At 36.9% G+C, this 17,410-nt stretch overlaps 1 protein-coding gene across 3 annotated transcripts in view; it reads left to right on the forward strand.

Annotated features, from left to right (window-relative positions):
• grip2b (glutamate receptor interacting protein 2b) overlaps positions 1-11,222 on the forward strand; it is a 59,094-nt gene extending 47,872 nt beyond the window's left edge. For 2 of the 3 annotated variants that reach the window (XM_077226950.1, XM_077226949.1), the window contains exons 18-24: positions 520-659; positions 750-932; positions 1,017-1,170; positions 4,680-4,797; positions 7,856-8,083; positions 8,925-9,071; positions 9,872-11,222. In XM_077226950.1, coding sequence (XP_077083065.1) covers positions 520-659; positions 750-932; positions 1,017-1,170; positions 4,680-4,797; positions 7,856-8,083; positions 8,925-9,071; positions 9,872-10,069 — 1,168 coding nt within the window. In that variant the 3' untranslated portion in view covers positions 10,070-11,222. Of the gene's footprint in view, positions 1-519; positions 660-749; positions 933-1,016; positions 1,171-4,679; positions 4,798-7,855; positions 8,405-8,924; positions 9,072-9,871 lie in introns of those variants that run through there. The other variant, XR_013203397.1, reaches the window with a different exon arrangement.
• Positions 11,223-17,410: the final 6,188 nt, after the last annotated feature.

Raw genomic sequence — 17,410 nt, forward strand, 5'->3', positions numbered from 1 at the left:
CCATAATAATAATAATAATAATAATAGTCAAGGTAATTCAGCTATATTACATATTTTTTATTTTAATAAAACCAGTCAATTTAGATATTGTTGTTGTTGTTGTTGTTAAGTATCATTATATTATTACAGTTCATATTATTATGAACAAAATATTTTTATTATTCATAATTAAACATTTTTCACCCAGTTTTTAACCTCTTTTTATGCAGTAATATCTAAATTATTATTAATTTAAAAAAAATATGTTATCATATGTTATCATTAATTCAAAATATTCAAGAATTAATGTGCTACATACAATCCATCAGCATATACATATATCCATATACAAACATATACAGTTATTTCTTCAACTATGCACTCTTTATGTCCCTGAGGGTCGATTTTTAAATGCGAGTTGCTTTCCTAAAAGTCGTCAGGGCCAGATTGCCCATGTGCCGTTGTTTATCAGTGTGTATTTATCAGTGTGTGTTTATCAGCGTGTGTTTATCAGCGTGACGGTGTCGTCTGTTCTCTCAGAACCGGAGCCATTCATGTTGGAGATCGCATTCTGGCCATCAACAGCGTGAGTCTGAAGGGCAAACCGCTCAGTGAAGCCATACACCTGCTGCAGATGGCAGGAGAAACCGTCACGCTCAAGATCAAGAAACAGACCGACGGTGAGTCGCAAACAACAGGATCCTACGCAACTAATACGTCTTATGTTCAATATGGAAATACATATAGGATAATCGTAACTCCCCCTTCAGACCCAGATGACAAAAATAAAGAGAACGATCTCGATACCGAGCTCAGCGATAATGAGGACGAGATGACAGACTCGCAGAAGACCAACAAGCTGTCGGACATTTACTCCACCACCATCCCCAGTGTGGATTCAGCGATGGAGTCCTGGGACGGCTCGGGAATCGACGCCGGCTACAGCAGCCAAGGTGAGCTCAAGCTCGTGAATCTCTATACTGGTAATCTATCGACAGCCGTGGTAAAGCCTTTGACCTCGTCCGCCTCCTCCAAAGGTGCCTACGTCCATCAGGCTGCTGGGATAGCGCTACACCCTCACGAGTGGCGTAACAGCAAGCAGAGGAACAGCACTCCTCCCCCCGGCCGCCGCAAGAACTACCCCTTCAGTGACGGAGGATTCAGCGAAGACGACTGGGAGAAAACCGCCGGGTGAGACTGGAGCTCATGCTGTACTGTAAACTACTGTACTGCGGTTTCTATTCATTGTTGTTATCGTTAACTATTTAAGCCAGAGGTCTTCAATACTGCTCCTGGAGGGCCACTGTCCTGCAGAGTTTAGTTCCAACCTGCTTCAGCACACCTGCCTTTGTATATTCAAGCGATCCTGAAGAGCTTGATGAGCTGATTCAGGTGTGTTTGATTAGGGTTGGAACAAAACTCTGCAGGACAGTGGCCCTCCAGGAGCAGGATTGAAGACCTCTGATTTAAGCGATTAATCGAAATAAATCTGAAATAAAATATCATTAGGGATGCACGATATATCGGCAACCATGTCGGTGTCGGCCGATATATATTCATTTTTAATGTTAGCTTTATCGGGCCAGATAAGAAAATTTGGACGATATATTTAAGCTGATAAAAAATGGATTATTTCCTTTAGCTGAGACACTTCAGATGCACACTGTTCAACATGATGGTTTTGAATTGCTTGAAATATGATTGGAATTATTTCAAAAAAGTAAAATACAGTTAAGTGCATATGTTCTGTCATATAGGCTACATGAAATTATAATGAGAATGATGGCTTTTAAATTGTGAGACTTTTGTTTTTGTAATTAGGCTCTTAAAAATTATATAAACATTTGGATTTAGATTTATCGGCCAATACACTCAACTAAAGGATTATTAGGAACACCATACTAATACTGTGTTTGACCCCCTTTCGCCTTCAGAACTGCCTTAATTCTACGTGGCATTGATTCAACAAGGTGCTGAAAGCATTCTTTAGAAATGTTGGCCCATATTGATAGGATAGCATCTTGCAGTTGATGGAGATTTGTGGGATGCTCATCCAGGGCACGAAGCTCCCGTTCCACCACATCCCAAAGATGCTCTATTAGGTTGAGATCTGGTGACTGTGGGGGCCATTTTAGTACAGTGAACTCATTGTCATGTTCAAGAAACCAATTTGAAATGATTCAAGCTTTGTGACATGGTGCATTATCCTGCTGGAAGTAGCCATCAGAGGATGGGTACATGGTGGCCATAAAGGGATGGACATGGATGCTCAGGTAGGCCGTGGCATTTAAACGATGCCCAGTTGGCACTAAGGGGCCTAAAGTGTGCCAAGAAAACATCCCCCACACCATTACACCACCACCACCAGCCTGCACAGTGGTAACAAGGCATGATGGATCCATGTTCTCATTCTGTTTACGCCAAATTCTGACTCTACCATCTGAATGTCTCAACAAAAATTGAGACTTATCAGACCAGGCAATATTTTTCCAGTCTTCAACTGTCCAATTTTGGTGAGCTCTTGCAAATTGTAGCCTTTTTTTTCCTATTTGTAGTGGAGATGAGTGGTCCCCGGTGGGGTCTTCTGCTGTTGTAGCCCATCCGCCTCAAGGTTGTGCGTGTTGTGGCTTCACAAATGCTTTGCTGCATACCTCGGTTTTAACGAGTGGTTATTTCAGTCAAAGTTGCTCTTCTATCAGCTTGAATCAGTCGGCCCATTCTCCTCTGACCTATAGCATCAACATGGCATTTTCGCCCACAGGACTGCAGCATACTGGATGTTTTTCCCTTTTCACACCATTCTTTGTAAACTCTAGAAATGGTTTTGCGTGGAAATCCCAGTAACTGAGCAGATTGTGAAATACTCAGACCGGCCCGTCTGGCACCAACAACCATACCACGCTCTAAATTGCTTAAATCACCTTTCTTTCCCATTCTGACATTCAGTTTGGAGTTCAGGAGATTGTCTTGACCAGAACCACACCCCTAAATGCATTGAAGCAACTGCCATGTGATTGGTTGATTAGATAATTGCATTAATGAGAAATTGAACAGGTGTTCCTAATAATCCTTTAGGTGAGTGTATATCGGTTTTCGGCTTTCAAATATAAAGAATTATCGTTTATCCGTATCGGCAAAAAAAAATGTATATTGGTGCATCCCTAAATAATATATAATTAGATAAAAAAACGTAAACTTGAAAAACTTGCCTTGCCTTGGCAACTAACTGAATTAACACTATTAACACACTTATACTAAGTGAAAATAGCATAGATTCGTAGCAATAAGTGTAAATAGTAGTTAGATGTTTTTATACTTCTAAATATTGGCAGATGCTATTTGCACATTGTTGTTGTTGCACATTAATCTGTATGCAATAATAACAGAGAGTGTAAATGGTTATATTTATTAAAATTATTAAAGGGATGCTGCCTTATCGGGACAATAAACCCCTACCTACACCTACCCCTAATAAACACTTTATTATTAAACACACGTTAATGTTAATTAAACTATTGTTTTGTATACAGTTGTTCTATAATCTATAGAGTATTAAAATATATCGGAAGCAATGTCACATAATCTGGCACCAAATATAATAATAGAAAAAAATATTGTGTTGTCTGAACCCGGCATAAGTGAAAGTACTACATTTATTAAAACTTAAAAAAAAAATAAAGCTAAATATAATTATTTTATATTTATTTACTTTTTCCTGTTTGAATCAGATGCTAATGCCAATACTTTTTGTTCACAATGGTTTTCAGTATTTAAAATTGATTTATTTGTCTCTTTATTATGATATATTAGTGTTGTGTAACCATAACTGTTTATAAAAATTGTTTACAAAGACCTATTTAATTGCTAAAAACTAAAAATGTTGAAATACCAAAACTAATAAAAAATGGCAAAAGCAAAATTACTAAAACTTAAAATTAAATTAAAATAAACACAGAAAATATAAAAATAAAAGCTAATTCAAAATAATAATATATACTATAACACTATATAAATAATGCTAAAATAACTCTGTTTATATTTTAGCAACTGTATACTATATGTTTTAACTGGTTACATCTGCTTTATTCTCAACATATATATATATGACTGTATGTCCAATTAACCTTCAACAGCCTAGCAACCATTCAAACCATCTTAGCAACCATTTATTATGCTTTAGCAATAAAATGGAACATAAATGTAAAAACAAAAATGTATACAATTTTACTTTTTATTTAGTTTTAATTTAACCCTTTTTGGTTACACTTTATTTCTATGGTCCACTTTTGACATTCTACGAACTACAAGTAACTTTGTAACTACATGCCAACTAACTCTCATTGGAGTAGAATGTTGAGTGTTAGTAGAATAGAATTAGTAGAATAAGTTGACATGTACTTGCAAAGTTACTTAAAGTCAGTAGAATGTCTGTTGAGGGACAATCACAGTAAAGTGTTAGTAGATATTAAGCAGACAGTCTACTAATACTATAATGAGAGTTAGTTGACATGTACTGTAGTTACAAAGTTACTTGTAGTTAGTAGAAAGTCTAAGCAGGGTTTCAGTCCTAGTTTCTTTCGGAAGAGGCCCTCTCTCCACCCATCCTTCTAACATGCCAAGGCTGGTGCCAGAGTGCCGGATATCAGTGCCAGCCTAAGTGCCTCATGCCTTATTGGCTCTAACCTGTGCGTCTGCCGCAGATACAGCAGCCAGACACATGCCGATGGTCTCATAATGGAGCAGGAGGACAGCTTCTGGTGCCAAGCCCTGGAAGACCTGGAGACGTGTGGCCAGTCCGAGCTACTGCGCGAGATTGAGGTAAACCACTCAAATAATGAGCTCGCTGCTTAGAAACCTTTAATCATCTAGTGGCTTAGATATACTTTAACACATAAGAGGAAAGATGGCATTTCTCCGTAGAAAAAGTTAATCGTTTGCACTTACGGTGTGATGATGATGTCAACATCAGTTATGTAAGAGTCATTTCATGAAGGAGAACCATTTGTGTACTCGGCCCTTTCACGAAGTATTGATTTTGAGCACTACTAGAATAGGTTTTCATGCTTGAATGTTCAAAAAACACATTATTTTTCATATATTTAATATTATTGCAGCACTTATCTACCTGATCTGTCAGTAACTCTCTGTTTAGTTGCTGTCTCTATGAAGCCCCTCCTTCTGAAAAGCACAATGTGCCCTGATTGGTCGGCTGGATCAGTGCATTGTGATTGGTCAAGCTATTCAAGCCTGTTTGGGAAATGTCACGTGACTCACGCCCCTTACTATAACCGTTTCAACACAGTAATAACCACCTAAACTAGGCCCCACCTCTTTATTTTGCGAATGAGTTGGGCGGGAATTATTTAAATGCTGAATTTTGTGAGGTGTTTGTTCCTGGATGAAAACTCAAAACTGCAATGGAGGCGTTCAGAAACAGTAACACTGATATAGAGTTCAATCATGACAACACTCAGAATATTTTTAGCATGTTATTGAATATGGCAGTGTTATTGTATTTGGTCTTGGCGGACTAGATCTGCTATACTGCTGCTGTTGTTTATTGCTGCTGCAAAGCAAGTATCGACTTGCTACTGCTAATAGATTCTCAGACACGCTGCTGTGAGCATGTACAGTAAGATATGCTGCCGCTGCATGAATTGACATACGCACATAAATCCTGTAGCAGATCTAGGGAGGTGGAGCTGGGGAGGTGGAGGGGTTCAGACGAACTCTGATAGCATTGTGCAGGACTAACTTACAGAAAACACTGAACCAGACTACTTAAATGTTGAGCAAGCAATCTCATTGGCTGCAGGATTAGCAGAGGCCAATCATTGTGTGCCATGCGGTAATGATGTGATTGCTTGCAGTTGAATGTAAAGGACCATCAGCATGCGCCCTCTAGAGTTTCACGACTGAACTAGATATAATAATTACCTCAGGAATGACTTTGTGCTTTGTAACTTTGCAGACATTTTCATGCTCAAACAGCAGCATTACACAGTGCACACTATAGAATGTTGAAAATGTAAAAAAGCATAAAAGGTATAATATTAAATATTATATAATTTAAATATTATATAATTATATAATTGTCTTTAAGTGTGTTTAGGCAATATATATAACTAGACTGACTCCTAAATCTCTGGAGTTCAGTGGTTGAGCAATGCTGTACATTCCCAGTGAAATATGTCAGACTGTGGTAGTCTCCTGCATCCTCCACAACCACGCACTCAAAAACACCCTGCAAGATGAGAAAATCACATGGAAACTGTGTTCCGCACATTTCTTTGGGCTGTGTTTGCACCAGTATCACATTTACATAATTACTGTAGTGAGTCAAGTGCTAAAACAACACTGACGGCATGCAAATACACGCTGATCATTCTTTTGTTTTCCCTCTTAATGCAGAAAATCCCAGAGCACCAATCACTGCTCTACTGTTACCAAAAAAGAAGTATGCATGGCAACCGATGTCTCATTTCATGCCTACTTGCTCTAAACAATGAGCTCTGTTCTTACACAACCGACTGAGGAGAGTTACGAAAGTATGAGGAAGTGTTTTTATCAGATTTTTGATGACATTTGTTAGCGAGGTCAGCCATGGATGACATGTTCCTCCGTCGGTACTTGACATTCTTTCATCCGTGGAACACAAAAGGAGATGTTTTGTCCTGTCTTGGCTCTCTTTTCAGTATAATACCAGTGAATGGGTTGCTGTTAAGTCTTCTGACGCCACATGACAGCTTTGTGTGTGGGAAAATGCTCCCACTTACATTCGTTCGAATATGCCGCCCAGGTTTCACGTCAGTGACATCAAACGTATTTGGTTCAACAGGAAAGTAATTTCTTATGGAAAAGAGCAGCCAGGACTAAGTGTTTCACATTCACAGAAGAAAATCAGTCCAACAAGGTTTGGAACAAATTGAAGAAAAAAACTAAGGAACGAAATAAAAATAATAAATGTTGCCTTAGATTTTTAAATATTTTATTTTATTTCAGTTAACATGTTATATTATGGAGCCCTTAAAGGTATATATGGTGATAAAAAAAATTACGATGGTAGGAAAAGTTATATTTCAATGCTTTTACGTTCTCTCGCAAATATTTTGCGTCCCGCTATGAAACTTTACATTCGCTCGCAAAACCTTTTGAATTTTCTTTGCACTTTGAACTTTTTAAAGAGAACTATAAAGCATTGAAAAATATTTTCCTCCCATCTCATATTTTTTTCCCATCACCATGGTGCTTCGTATTTTATTTTATTTAAGTAACGATTCAACGAAAGTGTTTTTTAAAATTTGGTTAATGATATAAGACCTGATTTGCCTATTGAGTGAACTGTCTTTAGAGGATGTGCTTTATGGTTGTTGAGGGACTTTACAGAAGTATTTGTTGTAGTTACATCCTCAAAACTGCATATTAATGTGCAAGCCTGCAAAAATCTCAAGTTACGTCATAAAGGTGAAATAGAACTCAGCTTTCCAACTAATCTGCCATTTCAACAGCGTTTTGATATTAGTTTCATGAGCGTGGATCCTACGTGTTGTGGTTTCAGTTAAATCCTATTGAATTACAGCTTCAATGAGTCAGACTCTCAGTTAACAGACATTTCAGTCACAGCTCTTTGGAAATAAACCGAACTGGAGCTCATTAAAGGTAAATGAGGATGGGCTTCATGTCCTCTGGTTAATAGTGTTTCATTAGATGAGACAATTGCTTAATGAGCACCCAATCAGAGGCTCACACAGCGCTCCCTATTGAAACACTGTGGCCTGAAGGCCCTTTCACATGACTCGCGCACACTTGGCGTGAGACATGTGAAAAGGCCTCAGTAGAGCAGGGATCAATGTTTGTGGTTCTTGTCCATCCTTAGGCGTCGATAATGACCGGCAGTGCCCTGAGTTTGGGGGTGGAGGGGGGGAAGAGCCACTGCGAGACGGTCAGCCAACCTCACCTCAGCCCTCTGCGTAAACCCCCGCTTCTTCTCAACGAGACCAAGAACAAGAGCACGCTCCGCATGTCCGAGAAAACCTGGGAATCACGGAGGATCAAAGAAGAGATCCAGGACATCCTGTCGCCCACACCGTTAGAGCTGCACAAGGTGCACAACGCCACAACATACTACATTAAACACACTGTTTAACAGTATTGTGCATTCCCTTTAGAAAATATGAGGAGTTCCACTTCCTCCTGAGGTGCTGGTCATCATGGTTGGTATTAGTAACCGCTGGGAGACGACGAACAGCACTCTCAGATCTTCTCAGAAAATGTCCCTGGGAAAGGACGTGGAGATACATCTGCAACCCCTCGTTGGTCGATATCGTGTGTGCTTTTTTTTCCTGCGGTTTAACAGGAAATTTAGATATTTTTTCCCTAACTCAAATGTGTTTTCACTGAAGATGCTTCATGCCATTTTAATGCAGTTAGTCAAGACCAATCATTTATGATGTAAACACATCTGTCCTATCAGCATACTTGTGGTTTATCTGGAAGGAAATCTGACACATCTTGGGAGTTGCTTTGCTTTGCTGTGCTTTGGATTTGTATTTGTGTATTGCTTTACTTTGCTGATTGTTCTTTTTTATTTGGCTTTGCTTTTGTTTTACTGTGTTTTTGCCTTACTTTTGTTTTGCTGTGCTTTTTTTATATATATATATATATAGAAAAAAATATACCTGAATTTTTTTTTTAAACCACATTGGGAACATGCTTTTTTCTTGTTTTAAGTATACTATAAACCTAACAAACGTATTGAGGTTTATGCTTACATTTCTTTTTAAACTAAATTATTAAATCTAATATAATTTATTTGTTTGATTTTTACAACTTAAGGATTTATTTTTGGTGAACTATTCCTTCTGCTTAAGACATCTTCTGATGAAAATCTTCAGAAGAAACTATAGCTCATGGTTAAATTGTCGCAATGATTTTGTTTTTAACAGGTGACAGTGATGAAAGACCCAGAGAGCGATGACTTTGGATTCAGCGTATCAGACGGTTTCTTGGAAAAGGGTGTTTACGTGAACATGATCAGACCTGAGGGTCCAGCGGACCGCGCTGGACTCAAACCGTACGACAGGATCCTTCAGGTGCCTCTTCTCAGATCACCACATGGCCCCCCTCCCTTTCCCCAGCTATACGATCTGCCCAGCTCAGTTAAATATAAACTCAATCTGACAGGCATGAGAGCGTCGATAGGCTCTGGGAGGACAGGTCGAGTTAAAAAGAAATTTCTCTGGATCTTCTGCGTGGCTACACAGCACTTGTGGTCTTCTTTCTAATCTCCCATGCTTCACTGACTGTGGAAATCATTAAATCTGTGTTAAGATACTTAAAACAAAACAAAAAAAAACAGTGTGTGTTTGTCTATAGGGGTTGAAAAATGCTATGGTTGAGTTGGAGGTGCTTGCTTTATGGTGTCTGGTTTTGATTGTTTATTATCATACTTGATAATCGGATGACATGTCCAGAACAAACCCATGTTCAGATAAACATAAAGTATCTTAGAGACTCTGCTAACATGTGCATTATTGCATAATTGCATTATTGATTTAGATTAAATTCTCTTAAGTCCCGTTCATACAATGGATGACAACGATAACAATAAAGATATAGATCTAAAAATTGGTCCAAACCACACCTAAACAATATTGTTGGTAAAAAATATTTTTTTCCACCTGATGAATGATAAAAACTTTGGCATCCAATCAGAATCAGAATCCATCCTGCTTTAAAGAGATTGAGCATTTAAAGCGGCAGACGACAAATAATAAACAGAAAAATATTGACACTTATATAGTTATTGGTATCGTTCCTGGTGTGAACGGGCCTTTACGTGGAATTTTAGGACGCTTACTGAAGTCTATGTGTCTAAACGTTTCTCTGCCAGGTGAACCACGTGAGGACACGAGATTTCGACTGTTGCTTAGCTGTTCCCCTCATCACAGAGGCCGGAGACAAACTGGAGCTGGTGATCAGCCGAAACCCGCTAGCACAGCCGGGGGTCGCCCAGCCCCACGACTGCCATCCCCACTTCAACCCTGTAGGCCATTCCCGCGAGCACCAGACCAGCACGCTGGACCTGTGACCAGTGGGTAACTCGGACTAACACCACACCGGACCTTTTGATACAAGACTAGCACACGGAGCCATGATTCACTGGTTTCATTACAAAACTGAAATATCCAGATCTTGGAAACAGTACAACAAAAGATTTGAGCCAGTTTTCCGTACAATACTCGAAAGGATCTGAGCCAGTTTTTAAAAACAGAAAAGAAAACAACCTTTTTTTTTGGACTACTACAATGCATACAACACATGGACTTCACCCATCAAATCAAACATTTAATTTCTTTGATCTTTTTGTTTTGTTTCTTTCCTTTTCCTTTTTGTTTTTTGTTTTTGGTCATTTTGTTTGGCTTTATTTTATTTGGACTTTTTTTTCCCTCAGATATATAAAAAAAAACATACTGTGTCCAAATGTTTACAAAACAGGAAGACGATTCTGTTTTTGAAGTAGATCGCTATTAAACGGAAGCGTTTTTTTTTTTTTTTTTTTTTTTAAGGTGTCTTACATTTCCATTTTCATTTGCAAGTGTTTTTACTACACAACAAACTGCAAATTAAACTTTAGTTGTGTTTTAGTCCGGGCTGAGTCACTGCAGGAATACCTTCAGGCACACATTGTCCTTTCTCACAAACACGCGTTGCTAATATAAACAGACAAAAACACCACCATTCTTTGTCCCTTACATGGAAAAACAGTATGGACTCCCAACTAACAAACTTAAATTTGTCTTTGTGTCAGACACAAACTCTTCAGGCCATGAGTGCCACAACAACAATGCACAAGGTGACTGCCTGCTGCTCTAAAAAGAAAGTTGCTGTTTGATATTACCAACAAAGACTTCACCGCCTATCGTGTCAACATCACGTTTCTTATTTTTCAGGAGTTTAAGACATTTAGGTTACACTTTATTTTACAGTGTCCTTGTTAAACTGCTACATGTAGTTACTGTAGTAATAACTATAAAGTATGCCTAATTACATGCAACTATCCACACCCTGTAGCAAGAACATGTAGTACTAGTTAATTATAATTACACAGTAATTAAATGTAATAATTGCACTGTAAATATGAACACCTTAAAATTAAGTGTAACCAACATTTTCCATGAATAGGGTACGCTTTAGTGTCACATTACATTTGTTTTATGTAATAGAGACACAAAATACCTTTTTTTAATTTATCCTGAGATCAATTAGATATGTTATGTATTAAATAACATAAAATAGCACATAAACATATGAAATGTTTATTTCTCATTTAAAATACTTATTTTGGCTGGTCTTGAGCTCTTTACTAAATTCAACCATTATAATCATGTAGTCTATATATATATATATATATAGATATATATATATATTTTCTGTCTATATGTTTTTTTTTTGTTTTTATGAACAATTTGTTTCTACCAGAAACGGTATTTAGCTTTTATCCTATATTTTGTGTGCAACCCTGAATTTCCCCCATTACAAAAAAGGTGAATTTATTTAAAACACTAGAAAGCGACATTATTTGGACACCTTTAACATGGAAGCAAGACAAGTAACTAATATAACTCAAGTTTTCACATTTTTTTACATTAATGTTAGTGTTGACTGCATTGCTCAAGCTTAGACCATTCAACTGGAAAAAATGGTCAAACAAATACAGCTGATTTTATTTTATTTTTTGGCAAATATGGTTATAAGTAATTTCAAACCAGCATTTCATCCCAAATGTACTAGCCTCTACCAAGTGATGGCTTAATTTTGGCTAAATTTTAAAAACAAGGTTGAAACATTTTCCTAGCATTTTATATGAGGTCCAATATTAAGACATAATTTTAGTTTGACTCACTGAAATCAACATTTTCTGGGTCAAACAGGACCTATTTTGTACCCTATTTGTGTGAAGTGCATTTGGCTCAAGACATTTCCATGAGAAACAAGAAGCTGTGATAATGACATGCAAACACATTTTAGTAACCAGCACGTACTTCCATTGACAACATCCTCAAACGGCCACGTGTACTCTCATGCAGCAATAAAATCGAGCTCTGACATGACCTGACTTCTTTGACATGTCATTGCCTTCTTGAAAATCGTATCGGGGTAAGTGCTTTTACCCCCTACCTTCTCTCCCCACATGCCTCTCTTTATCTTCTAACCCCAAACTGCTGTCATAATGTAGCGTTCAATCCAGTCCCCGCAAACATCCAGGCCTCAAGGGCACGTACTTTCACGGCAGATTGTCACCAAACTGCCATTTGCCACCACTTGCCAAATATCACAAATGTTTCCACCACAAGCTATTTCGGACACATTGGTCTAGGAACGTTTGTAAAGCCGGCACATCGTTAACTCATGTTCCTCACTCGTGGGCCATCAAGCTTTTACAAGGGTCACGTCTCCGTGGACATGTGGCCCCACAGTCTATTAACCTCCACTAAACATTTATCTAGTGTTTCAAAATCCGAGATTTATGGTCACAGTGGGCTGTGGTGGAGTATATCTTGACATCTGAAGGGGAAATAAGGATGTGTAGTTTCGTCTGTCGTAACGTGTGTTGGACTGTGGAATATTCCACTGCTGTGTGCACCTTTTAACCCCACTAAACAATTAGCAGAATTCTTTTGTTAGAAAGAATTTGACGGCTTAAAGAGTTTAACACAAACTTGTTTGAGGGCGTGTCTGATCCCTTTTTGTGTTTGTCTTGTAGATTTGTTGAATTGAGATGTATGGGATGTGACGTTTCCAAGAAAACCGCTGTTAAGATGTTTCTTGGCTAGGATTGGGAATCGAGAACCGGTTTTAGTTCAGTACTGGTTCCATTCTTTTTGTTTGTTTTTTGCAGATGCTGAGGGAAAACTCTGGAAAACAAATACTCTGGAAAACAGACAATGTTTTTAATCGGAATCAGAACTGAAACTGTTATGATTCCAATATATGTAGTTGGGACAGACTCAAAACAGTATTTTTATCCTAGATGAAGAAAGTTATCGTTTTTATGATAGTTCATCCAAAAGTATTTCATTATTTACTCGTCTCAACACAAAGCTTTGTGGAACTTGACAGACATGAGCCATCATGAATTGTTGTTGTATGTAAATGGGCAGCATGAACATTATTCAAAAATTCTCCTTTTGTGTTACACAGACTAAATGACACAATAAGAGTAAAAAAAAAAAAGTTGAGTAAATAATGGCAGAATTTTCATTATGGGGTGAACTACTCTTTAAAACAATAAAAAGTAACCCACATGAAAGTTACTTCATTGAAGATGTATCTTGGTTCATATTATAACCATAAGCAAATACCATTTCAGGAACCAAAATGCAGCTGTATCCTGTGGTTTGTCAAAGTCAACATAATATTTTCTTTTACATTTTAGGACTTCCCTTGTGTGGTTCAAGCAGTTTTCCCACACTTTAAAAACCTACTTTTCAGGGGTTATTTCTCCTTCAGTGTGGTCCTATCCACACCAAAACACTTATATACTCCGTAATTAATTGTGGATTTGCTGAATTCATTTCCTCACCCGGCAGTCTTTACAACCATGTTGGAAAGCACAAGCAAAATCTATTTGCAGTTAAGTAGAAAGCACTCATTGTTCTTCAAGACTTTGTTGAACAATCAGAGTCTCTGTTCAGGCCCGTCGCATTAGGAGTCTACCCAAGGCTCGCTCCTTGGCCCCTTTAAGTTTTTTTTTTCTTTCTTCTCCTTACTACCTTCCTGCCTGTTGCGTAATTCTACCAACTGCATCCAAAAGCTGACTACAAAAAATAAGAGCTTTGTTTATTTGAAATGTCTTTTTTGACATCTGCTTTGCGATAGACCACATTTTGTCTGCAGGTCGCTGCATTGCAGGCCAACGCCAGCAAGCAAAGTCTCAAAGAAGGGACTGTGTTCATTTCAGAGACATTTAACCATGAAAGTGTAAGTATTTTAACTTGTACGTACTATCCCAGGAGGAAAGACAATTGGGTTCCTTTTATATGTAAAAAAAAAGGAGGGAAGGATGGCCCACCACAGCTCCAAAAATAGAAAAATATTAATTTCATGTTTCAACCCAAGTGGCTCTTCATCATTCCTTTTATACGTGCAATATTGAGACCAGAGAAAGGTTTTTAAAAGATTTTACATAAGCTTTATAAAGCTCCAAATGTGTTCATCCCTATGCATTTTGAATTCCTGATGTATGCATTGATATTAATGTGTATTTTTGAATGTGTAATATGAAAGTTCTATTCTCTGTACAGTATTTTTGTATGAGCTTTAAACCTTGCTGTTTCCACAGCGTATTTGAAGCACAATGGCGAAAGAGAACTGATAATCAAGTCTATTCTGGTTTGGCTAGACTGGTTTGGTGTTGAGACCCATTCCTTATCGATAAGGGAATGTGATAATGATATCCTTTTCTAAAAACAACTGAATAAAAGATGTAAAATGCCCCACTGTGAGTCAAATTCAATGTGTTTGATCACTGTAAATGCAATTTTGTGAGAGGCCACTTATTTTTACAATTTTACCTACCACTAGTTTTTATTCAATGTGTGCATAAATTCACCATTTCATTCGATTTTCTTTAAATTTGATCACAATTATAACATTGAAGTCAGGAAGAGGTTAATGTTTCAGTTTTATAAGGTTTGGTAAGGTTTCAAATTGCCCACTTTATTATATATTTTCTGATTTTTATAAATTTATTCATAAATATCTGTCAGTCAGCCTTGATCCTAAAGGTCCACTTACCATATTTAATATGCTATTAGATTATATTAGTATATAGTTTTATTAGTATAAATATATTACGAATACATAACATTTTAAGATTTAATATTAATACATTAATATTATATACAGTGTAAAGAAAGTTGCAGCCTTACATTTTTAAGTATAATCAACTTGGATGTTTAAGTAACTTCAATTTAAATGATAATAATCTGATTTATAATGGGTTATATCTTAATTTAAAAAAAAATAAGCAATTTTCAACTTTCTTTTATATATTTCGAGTTGAAATTTTAATTTTGATGAGTTAAAGCAATGTAAAAACATATGTTGTTGTAACTTATTGTATAATATTGTGTCATATAATATATTTTTTAAGTGTATATTACAACATGTACCTGCTTTGCAAATCACTGTAAACTGTTAAACCTTTGTTACAAAAAAATACACTGTATAAGAATTTTCTCAGAAGACCAGGGACATCTAATGAGATCACAAGTTGCTTCGAGGGGCTCTGAAATAGTGAATGTTTGACAAACTTTCAACGGGAACACCTGTCAGAAACTGGAGGTGTGAGACTTTTACACTGAAGTCATCTGTATCATGTCCAAATAGAGCAGAGGTAAGCCTGGTTAACATGCACTGTGTTCTGTCCCACAGGACCTGGTTGAACCCCACAGTCTCTGCGGGAGATTTGCTGGTGACGTTTTTCCTACTGGTGAGTTGTCAAGTAGCCAGAACGTTGGAAATGCTGTTCAGTTTTTCTCGAAACGCACTTTTCAACACCTGGGAAATGGACAGGGCTATTTTTGAAAGTGAATTGTGGGTGTTGAGCTGCACAACACATGCACACAGGATCAATTTTGGTCATATTGTGAATTATACAACCACTTTCACAGTGGTCTAAAGGTTATTTTTGTGGCACTCATCGTGTTGCATAATCAAAATTGTTTTTCTGTACCCCTTTAGCCACGTCGAATGTATTTTGTGATGCGTTAATGTGTAAATGTATGAGAAAATGTTGATGTTCCCGAAACTGAGCCGAACAGAGCGCACTGGAGCAGCTGTTGCTATGGTAACGTCCTCAGGCCAACAGGACTAGTTCACGAGCTCATCTTTGCTGCCTGGTAAAATTGTGAGTTCTGACTTTTGCATTAGTTTTACGGTTAATGAAACGTTTGTTTGACTGTGATCTACATTTGATATTTTATTATCAGAAATAAGAGATGTTTGTTTGATATACAGATGGATGGAATAACAGAAAGAAAGATAGATAGATAGATAGATAAATAAATAGATAAATGATAGACAGATAGATAGATAGATAGATAGATAGATAGATAGATAGATAGACAGATAGATGATAGACAGATAAATAATGATAGACAGATAAATGACAGACAGATAGATAAATAAATAGATAAATGATAGACAGACAGATAGATAAATAGATGACAGACAGATAGATAAACAGATAAATGACAGACAGACATAGATAGACTGATAGATAAATAAATTAGATAAATGATTGACAGACATATAGATAGATAAATAAATAGATAAATGATAGACCGATAGATAAATAAACAGATAAATGACAGATAGATAGAAAGATGACAGATAGATAGATGACAGACATAGATTGATGATAGATAAATGACAGATATATATATATATATATATATATATATATATATAGAGAGAGAGAGAGAGAGAGAGAGAGAGAGAGAGAGAGAGAGAGAGAGAGAGAGAGAAATAGAAATAAAAATAGAAATAGAAATGACAGATAGATAGTTTTTGCTATCTATCTGTCATTTATCTATCTATCTATCTATCTTGGAGGAATATGATTCTTTCTGCAGAGTTTCTACTAAATTTGAGTCGTCGTTGTGCCAGATCAGTTTGACTGATTGTAGGTGTTGATGTTCTGGCATTTTAACAGGATTGTCATAGGATGCTAATCCGCTTTTACATGATGAATAAGAAGGAAAAAAAAGAGGAATGATTAGAATGGAAAGGAATGACATTGTTGTCTTGAGATCATTTGTTCCTGTAAGAACAAACAGTCCCATAACGATTCATCTCTCCTTCCATTCACCAGCAGTTTGCCTATGCACTGAGTTTATTTTAGTTTGTAGGTCATGGTAAGCAGCCAAACATTCAGTATTTACCGTGGTGAAATATGCTGAGGTCAGTGGGGAAAAACACTCGAAATTGGGCCAAACAAACATTACCTTTTTATATAACCAAATACAATCAGACTTTAAAGAAATACTACTTTACTTTTACATATTCTGAAGAAAATGTGAGTGGTGTTTGCTAGATGGTTGCTAAGGCGTTGCTAGGTGTGTGGTTGCTTACTGACCCAAATCAAAAAGAGTCCACCCCCGACTTTTAGCATGATTATCATATTAACATAAAAAACACAAATCAACAAAATCACTGTTTTTAAAAGATAAATGTTTATTAAGAGATAAAAACGTTTTTTTTTTTTCGTTTTTCTTGACTTTTTTTCTCTTTTTTTGGGTACTGTAAAATCTTTTGTAGATATACACTTGCTTTTTTTACTTACAGATATCCTCAAAATAAAAAAATAAAACATTTCTAGTCATTACTTTAAAAAGGTTCTGCATTTATAAACACTGCCCCCTTT

This window comes from Siphateles boraxobius, unplaced genomic scaffold, assembly GCF_051911475.1.
Source record: "Siphateles boraxobius isolate OS27281-9 unplaced genomic scaffold, OSU_SipBor_1 13, whole genome shotgun sequence".
NCBI classification, from domain to species: Eukaryota; Metazoa; Chordata; class Actinopteri; order Cypriniformes; family Leuciscidae; genus Siphateles; species Siphateles boraxobius.